Source organism: Aspergillus saccharolyticus, assembly GCF_003184585.1.
Source record: "Aspergillus saccharolyticus JOP 1030-1 unplaced genomic scaffold BP01scaffold_4, whole genome shotgun sequence".
Classification (NCBI taxonomy): Eukaryota; Fungi; Ascomycota; class Eurotiomycetes; order Eurotiales; family Aspergillaceae; genus Aspergillus; species Aspergillus saccharolyticus.
The window spans coordinates 776865-785862 of NW_020290614.1; the positions used below are offsets into that span (position 1 = coordinate 776865).

The window sequence follows — 8998 nt, forward strand, 5'->3', positions numbered from 1 at the left end:
CCAAATTCTCAGGCACCAGACCCCGGTAGTGGGTGTTGGCTCCAATCAGATGCCCCAGGCCCACAACTGCCAAACAATGGCCATGACGCTAGTCCCGATCCTACTAAGGGCGCCAGTCAAGCGAGCCATTCAGCAAGGCAGATTGAAGGCAGATTGGCCCCGGGCGGCGAACTGGGCGTCTGGAATTGGGGAATGGCAGCTCAGTCTGTCTGTGGTGTCTCTCATCACTCTCTTTCTCTCTCTCTCTCTCTCTCTCTCTCATCTCTCGCCCGGCCCTCCCTACCCCCCCCGCTGGTTCCCTACCCTGTCCCGACTCTCTTCTACTAAACTTATCGCTCTTCTTATTATTCTTATTATTACTTGGTGTTCTCCCCAATTCATTCATTCATCTTCTCTCTCTTCGCCCTTTCTCTCTCTTGCTTCTTAACTCTTTCTCCAACTCTTCCTTTCCTCTACCTCCCATCTTTCTTCCCCCCATCCCTTCTCTTCCTCGCTTCTCTCACTCACCCTCCCCTCCCCGTCAACCTCAGCCTCCTTCGCCCCCCCCCCTTCAGCCTTGTCTTTTATACTTCAATCATATCCCTTTCTTCTCTCAGACTCTTTCCCCGGCAACTAATATTTCGCTTATTTTTATCCTTCACCTGATTTCGTTTCTTTCATTTGCTAGACCTTTAATCTGCGTTCTGCCTGACCCCTGCCTGGACCGGGAGAGGTTTCTTGTACCGCCTGTCTGCCTGAGGCACTACGAGGCATCATCCAACCAGTTGCTCCCCAATTAGGCGCGGAAGGAAAGCCACGGAACAAAACGCAACAGAAAGAAAAAAAAAAAAGCAAAGAAAAACAAGGCGGCCAAAACACGCGCCGAGAGCCGAAGAAACGAATCAATCACACCCGGCGTTGAGACTCGTTTCCTCACTTCACCCTCTTTCTTCTTCCCTTCTCTCTCTTCCCACCGTTCCCAGTGCGCGGATTCCCTTTCAGCTTCGGATTTTAAAAAGAAAAAACACAAAAAAGAAAAAGGTTCAGTGAAAAAAGGGTTTACAGAAAAAAAAAGATTTATCAAGGATAAATTCGGAAAACTGAGAGGAAGCTTTGTCCTTTAATTATTCATCTATCGATCTCCCCTTGACAAGATCTCCAAAAGTCTTGCTTGCATCCCTTACTTCCTATCTCGTCGTCTTTGCAGCGCTGTGTTTGTGTCGCAAAGGACTCGGACGAACAACTCAGGCTCGAGTATTCTCTTCGCTACATCGTGGGATCGAGCCTTGTTTTTCTACCTCTACCAGGAGTTGCAGAGCATCTCCCGTCTGTTCATCACCACCATCGGTCTTTTAATCACAGACATATCCTTCACCACCACCACCATCATTGCTTTAGCCGACTACGCTTCTGCTCCGGTCGCGTTTCCCTTTGGCTTCTCTCTTCGTCATTCAATTAACGTCGATCGCTCACTGCCGACGCCTGGCTTTTATCTTCTTGTACAACTGATTCCTAATCGTTCTTTGCCGTCCGGCACCATTTCAGAAGGGGCGCGTCGACTCGCATAATTTCCTGTGTCATTCGGGTAAGCTGGCCTTGAGTCCTCAATCACAGCATCTGGCTAATCGTTCGGAAAGCTCTCTTGGTCTTCCTTCTAGGAACGTCGGGCTATCTTTACCGTTCGTTGCCTATAAGCCATCCAGCATCGGCTATTTTGTGCGTCTCGTTATCGACGAAGCCTCCTAATCTCTTAATACGCCAAGGCTACCTCGCGTTGCTGATTCACCAGCACTCCTTTTGCTTCGTCTACTGCACATATCTTTTTGTACAATTCTTCATCTACAACCACGAGTATGGACGCTGGCGGTCTTGCTCAGATGACCTATAACTCGTCTTTCAATAATGGCGCTTCCCTCGGGGCTCCTGGAGCCAGCTTCGGGTCTCGACGGAAGGGTTCGCACATCAAGCGCCTGAGCGTGCCCCCGCCGCACATCGCTTCGATTGATGAATCTCAGCCTTCTGCGCCCGTTCCGACCCCCCGCACCAGCCGTTCTCATCTCTTGGCAGGACTGAGAACCGCACCTAAATCCGCGACTGTACCGTCGGCAGTTCAACGCCAGCAGCACCTCGGATACGAAGGAGACCGTTATGGCAACCTTTTGCACCAGGCTACGGAGCGTGTCCCTCAAACTGCCATGGGAACCGGTTTCCCACGCCACTCGCTAGCCACGAACCAGAATATTGACATGAACACGGGTCGTCCTATGTATACTTTGCCGGAGCAGGTGCTCGCACCTCCGGCTATTGACATCGCTGGCGATATGCCAATGGACGATAATCTTTATGCGGAACTTATGTCGACCAATCTGTTTCTTGCGGCCCAGCAACAGCGCCTGCAGCAGCAATTGATCAGCGTCACTGCAGCAGCCCAGCAGTTCCAGGGTATGAGCTTGGGGGGGCCTATGGTTCAACAGCAACAGGAATATCCCGCGCTTTCCGTTCCCAGCATGGGCTTTTACCAGCAGCAGCTCCAGCAGGGTGTGCAACCAGTTGTGCAGCCGGTCCCGGGTCAGCCGGGTCTCTTCTCGGTCTACAATCCTTTGACCGGCCAGCAGAACTTCATCTATGATAACACCGTCCAGCAGGAAAGCACCACTAGTCCCTACCATGAGGAGGAACATTCATACCCATCCGTTCCAGTGCCCACTTTCAGAGCTGAGGTCTCTCCCCCCGAATCCCACCAGTCCCCGGTCAGCATCGGCGAGCCCGTGTCTCCTCCGCGCTCTAGTCCCTCGCCGCCCCAGGATGTCGCTCCTCTGCCCCCACCTTCCATCAACGCGTTCCGTCGAGGCCACAAGAAGAGCTCATCTTTCAGTCCTGCACTGAAGCTGCCAATTGATACTGTCAAGGCTAATAGCCAGATGGTGCCGCCTGCCCCCAAGACCGCTGCGCTCCCCCAAACCCCGGCGACCGGAACCTTCGGTCCCGGCCAAGCTCGCGCGGGCGAACATCCCACTCGCCAACCCCGCGGCCCTCCTTCCCTGGAAGAGCTGGTCGCTAAACCCACCTCCAAGTTTGAGGGCAGCAAGAACTTTGCTACGCGCCAGCGACGCCGCGCCGTCCACAACCTGGTGCGTGCCGGCATCGAGCGTCGCGGTGACACCCGGAGTTTCGGTTGCCATAGCAGCGGTGGTACCAACACTCCCGCGAGCGAAAAGGAATTCACATTTTCTGACGGAGACGACGCCACTGTGCGTAGTGGTGGTAGTCTTTCTAGCAAGCCTAGCCTTGGTAGCCTCCGTGCCGCCGCCAATGGCGCCATCGGTTCCGAGAGGAAAGAGAGGTCTTCTCGCGAGCGTAGATCGCAGGATAGCCCCTTCAACACGACTCCTATCAGTGAGGAAGGTGGTTTCTTCGGAGGAAAGTTCGCGGATGTTCGAGCGGATCAGGGCTCTCCTCGAACCGGATCCCCCTCGGTTGCTGCTGTCGTCGCTGGCCAGAAGACGGTAGCTCAGGGTCAGGAGCGGCGCAAGACCCCCATGCTTGTGCTGTCCAGCGCTGAGAAGCGTAAGACCCCCACCATCATGTAATGTGAACGCCGTACATAATGTGACTTGCGATGCGCCACGGGATGTGCCAAGCTTGGATGATTTTCTTTTATCGCTTACCTCTGGGGTGTTGGTTTTTGAAGCATGTTGATTCTATTATCTTTCCTGGTTCTGAAGACGAGACGCTTAATTTCTGATGTCAAATCATGGGGCAGATCTTGGTCCCGAGCGATCATCTGTCTCATGTTTTCTTTCTCTGATGTGCTTGGACACACGATCGGGCTCTACGAGATGGGGTTGGGTTTAGTCGATTTGACTGGCTCAACGACCACCTCGCAATCCCTCCCCATATGAAATGTGACTTATGTTATTCTTCTCTTTCTATCATTCCTTTCTCCACTTACAACCTGAACAAATTGATAAGCTCCTTGAGCGGGCTCCTTGACATTAGCAACGTGTTCTCTACTCAGGTTCCTTCCTCTCTATCTCCTACGCGTTGACTCATGGGTTTTCGGGTCTTGCGATGCCTAGGTCTAGGTACCAGGTCTTCTTCTGGGTGGGGTTAGGAGGTGAACTACATCTGGTTATAAGTCTTTCGCTTTAGCTTTCGCTTCACCTAAGGAAGTTGTGACACTGCCGCATTTTTGTCTCGACGGTGATCCATGCTTTGGAGCTCGGCTACCTCCGGCTGTTCGATGTTCAGATTCACTCACTAGAGGTCTGGACGTACCCCGCTTCGATAGTCATGTGCGTCTTCAAGGGCAATTGGCAGTGAAATGATTGGGACTAGTTCAGCTCCACTATGCTTGAGATTTGGGGCTATCTGATTCTTTCCATTTGCCCATCGCTCAAGGTGCTAACGGCCAGATTCATCCACTCTCGCGACGCAAATGAATGCCTCGCATGTTGGTGCAGTATTGCGGAGCCAATCCAGAAAGGTTCAATGCTGAAAAACTCTGGGCTGGATGCACCAATCAGGGCTAAACGATGACGGCTGAAGTTGACCTCAGTGAAGCTTCCCTCCCTAGTTATGTCAGATATCAAAGCGCCAGCCAAAAAAAAAAATCCCCCGTATGAACCTTCCTAATCACGCTCGCGAGGACAAAGCTTTCTCCGCATGAAGGTGCACTATGTCAGGAAATGCTTTTGATTATCCTTTCACGGGACTGTGATTGGGTTCATGTTTGTATATTCTATTCTCTATAGTTCAATATCAATTGACTGACATACTTCATGCTTGCCAAGTGACTGCCATATACTGCTGCATACGTCTCATTACATCATAGTTACCTATCATAGTTACATAGCAACTATTTTCCCAGCAACATAATCAGAGGCCATACACTGGAGCCATGTGCGCCACTTTGCAGGCACTTAATCAGTAAAGGAGCGGCACGGCACAGCAAGTACTACTACTGCCATACCGAAGTAAGACTTTTAGTACCCTAGGAAAAGGGAAGGTGATCAGCTTCAGCTTTCAATGACATATAATTAATTCCGTCATTCCTTGTAAGTAGAATACCAGAGAGAATCGAGAGAATCACGGACACAGACTGTAAGGAAAACTGAGAGAGTGCGTTTATCAAGATATGCAAGAACCTCAGGGGCAACAAGATAGGAGATCACAGTAAGTCAGGACGAAAGAGGCGATATAGCCGAAACTGTGTAATGGAGATCAACGATGAAATCATCTCAAACAATTCTCGCTGAAAAAACTCGACGGATCCGCTTCGTGATAACAACGCTGAACAAACACAAGAAAAAACCGCGGACGCTTCACGTATATAGATGCGAAAGAGTGACGTATAGATAGAGTGTGACCTAATGGACTAGTGACTTTAAAAGCTGAACAGTCCGCTTCGCTTTTTGCCCAGAGGATACACCACCAGAGCAGCCAAGAACAGACCGACCGTGAAGCCCACGGCTAGCTGGATCATGCCATAACCGATGTCTAGAACGATCCCCTGAGTCTGGGTATCGTACTCAGGCTTGGTCATATTTTGAGCTGCGTCAACGAAACCCTGTGTTCCATTGGACACCGGCGAGTACGGAGAGGGCACCGTCGTGATTTGTTCCGCTGCAGCAATACCAGAAATTAAGGAGCCGCTGGCTGCAAGGCCTGACGGCACCAAAACGAAGATTGCAGGCAGCATAGCGGCGGCTGCAAAACCATGTCGAAGTCGACTATAGAGGTTTCCCATGACCCCAACAACAAATGCACCCAGAGCGTTAGACACTTGGGTGCTGGTGGAAAACCGCTTGGTGCCAAAATAAGTCGTTACGTATCCTGTAAATGCGATGACCAGCATCATAGGCATCTGTCTCCATTTCGCTTGGTTGATGACGGCGAGGCAAAAGGTGAAAAGAATGACGAAGGGGAACCGCCCTAGATATTCGTTGGTGATGGAACTTGGAGGGCAAGTGTATTCGGAGGAAGCGTCGGCATCAAGAAGGCCATAAACAGCAGTACCGATTGTGATACCAAACCCAAGGAATAAAGAGTATATAATGGCATACACCATTCGAACTGATCCCGCCACGATACTGCGTGATTGTAGTTCCAGACTGGCACACAAAACGATATAGCCTGGGAGAATTAAGGCAATTGACGATTGGGCTAGAGCTGAAAAGCAGAACAGCCTTGCATCTCCGTGACGGATACTGCCGAACGCTCGTGCCAGAAACGATGTCAGGACAGCAGCCGATATTTCGAAGACATTCTGATAGAGATTTGATCGCGGAGAGAGCACAAGCTGCAGAATGCCCAAGAGGCATCCAAGCAAAAATGCAATCGGCATGTCGATGGGTCGAGCGCTGAACGCGAATGGGCCAACACAAGCACTTGCACATCCGTGCAGAAGAATCAGAAGCCACACTGGGTATTTATTCTTCCTCTTCATAATCTCGTCCAACCGCTGGATCGCTTCCTCTACCCCGATCACGTCGTGTATGACCTCCTTGTAGATGAGGTGTACGTCGGACAGCTTGCCTAGGTCGACGCCTTGGGGAGCCCTCACCACCTTTACCTCCGTCGTGTGGGTTGCAGCGTCATCGAAGGAGATGATCATGCATCCCGGGATATAGAGGAATTGGCCGTCGATTTCTAGCACTCTTGCCGTCATCCTCATGTATTCTTCCAGTCTATGTGTCGGGGCCCCATACTTCATCAGAGCTCGACAGAGGCGAATGCAATACCGTTGCCGAGAGAGAAGCTCAGCAATGTGCACCGTAATCCGGATCTCGTCCTCGAGCTGCGGCTTGCCCATCCGCTTGGACGCCCCAGGTATCGCACCGCTGCTCCGTGAGCGCTTGAGCATCGCGATCGGAGAGGTAGATGAGTTCTTGGCGGTCGAACCAGCCAGAGAGAGACTAGACTGGCTCGGCGATTTTTCGTACCATTTCCTTGGACGCTGAGACTTCCAGCTAGGGTCCGGAGACAACCCTCTACCACTAATCTCCCCGGCACTACTCCGACGCGAACGCCCATGGCGTCCGCCCGAGTAATGACCATCCGTGTGCTCATGAAGTTTCAGCAGAGATGAGAGTATGCCACTCCGATATTGGGACGGGCGTTCAGCATAAGTCTCTGACTCCCTGTCCTCCAGAGGGGTAATCTGTCCAGACCGAAATCCTGGAGATGGGGCTTGAAGCCGGGTCAAGAAGTTGAAATCCTTGAGAGTCATTTGTTGTCCTAGTTTGTGAGCTTCAGAGGTACGTGTTGAGTTTTGACTGGTTAATGGGCCAACTTCATCGTCGTCTGAATAGTCGTCGAGCTGTTTCTCAGTCAGGCTGATCATGGGAATTTCATCTCCAAGCTCAGCGGGCAGGACCACCTCGCAGGGAGTCGAGTCTATGGATGACGGCAGACTGCTCCGAAGGCTTGGCTTAGGAGAGTTAGGAGAACGACTTATTAGGGTGGCCAATCTCTGAGCTCTCTCTTGCGCAAGGTGGATAGCTCTCCCCTTCTCATTTCTGACTTCATCATCAACATAAATCTCCGGCGAGCTAGCCCTTGAGTGGACAGTTAGGCCCGTGACACCGACCGGTGAACCAGGACTGATATCGATCAAGGGCACTGATTGGGTGTTGGCAGTGATTCTGTCGGTGACTGGAATGTGAGCTGTGGGCAACGGTCTTTGAGGCAAAGATGAGCCCCTTCCATCGATCCGGGTCTCTGACGTCGATCCAAGAATACAGTCGCCAAGACCAGCTTCGCTGACTGTGAATTTGACGCGATTCGCGCTTTTGGGGATTCTAGCATTCCGGAATCTTCCCTGGACTCCGCCAGAGTCCCCTACACTCTCTTGCAGCCTCTCATTGGGGATCAAACGAGGGGATATACGCGGCCTTTGGGAGGATCTGCTTGTTCTTCCAGACACATCGGTAAGGCTCCGTGGTCTTGATGAGGAAATAGGGAGGTCAAAGTAACCGCCAGCCATTCCCGTATGCTTTACAGGACTGAGCAAAGTCCTTTTTGAACAAGCGGAATTCAAGTACCCTTCTGTGTCACGCGGCTGGGTGGTTTTTTTTATTTTTTTTCAGTACACCCGGAATATTCCACTTGTTGGTCTCTTTGCCCTGTACTCTCCATACAGACCTTCTTGGAAGATGCACTGCTCTCTGGTCCGAGATCGATATCTGATCTCTCAGCACCTCGCAGGCTCGGCCCCAAGGTCAGAAAATCGTAGCTATGTTCAGTAGCCTGGGAGCCCTGTCAGATCCGCGCCTCAAATCACTAATTGAGCTTAACTCGGATCTGAAACTCACCTGGCAGGATTTTACCAATACTCAAGAATGAGGCGAGTATTGACAGAATTATCTGGTGATTGCAAAGACTTCGCAATTCAAGCCACCTTGAAAAACAAAGAGTAAGTGGTGTGAGTGTAGGCTGGTTGTAAGGGATGAAGGCCCGCCGCAAGGAATGAAGGCACGTCACGGACGCATACCCTGATTCGTTGTGCAGGATGAATGGTCTCCTCCAGAGGAAATCCGAATTTGCTACAGAGTAGAACAGAAGGCAGGTGAGGGAAGAAAGGGGGCGGGGCTGGGGGATAGATAAGAGCTTCCTCTACCAAGTGCGGGCACGATGAAGTTGGAAGGGGATATAATCAACAATGGTGGGGAAAGCAAGTGCCAAAGGCGTTCGATCTTCTGATGGACGAAAGCAGCCGAATCTTGAAATATGTGAAATCCGGATACAGGAAGGAAAGACCAATCACGGAGCTCGAACAGCACGAAATATCATATGAAGAAATGAATGTGCGCGATCTGTCCTTGGCCTTGTGTAGCAGGATTTAAGGACCTTTAACGCCGTAGAAAGTAGATTGAGTTAGGATATTCTCTGTTGTCCGTATGCCAGACGTTTGACCAAAGAGTGCCATTGAAGGGGGGGAAGGGAAAGTTTTGTATCAGATGCAGCTTCAGCTACGGAGGCATCATTACCACGCTGATAAATCATTACATTGATGATC

General features: G+C 51.2%; 2 protein-coding genes across 2 annotated transcripts; one reads left to right on the forward strand and one right to left on the reverse strand.

The window, feature by feature from the left end:
* The first annotated feature begins 1578 nt into the window (after positions 1 to 1578).
* Positions 1579 to 3949, forward strand: BP01DRAFT_151373 (uncharacterized protein). Its single transcript, XM_025570634.1, has one exon. The coding sequence runs from the start codon at positions 1833 to 1835 to the stop codon at positions 3567 to 3569; it is 1737 nt and encodes a 578-aa protein (XP_025434559.1). The 5' UTR covers positions 1579 to 1832; the 3' UTR covers positions 3570 to 3949.
* Positions 3950 to 5077: 1128 nt separating this feature from the next.
* On the reverse strand, positions 5078 to 8010 carry BP01DRAFT_406103 (threonine/serine exporter family protein). The gene has a single exon (XM_025578756.1). It carries the CDS (start codon positions 7964 to 7966, stop codon positions 5366 to 5368), a length of 2601 nt encoding a protein of 866 aa, XP_025434560.1. The 5' UTR covers positions 7967 to 8010; the 3' UTR covers positions 5078 to 5365.
* Between the last annotated feature and the right edge of the window lie 988 nt (positions 8011 to 8998).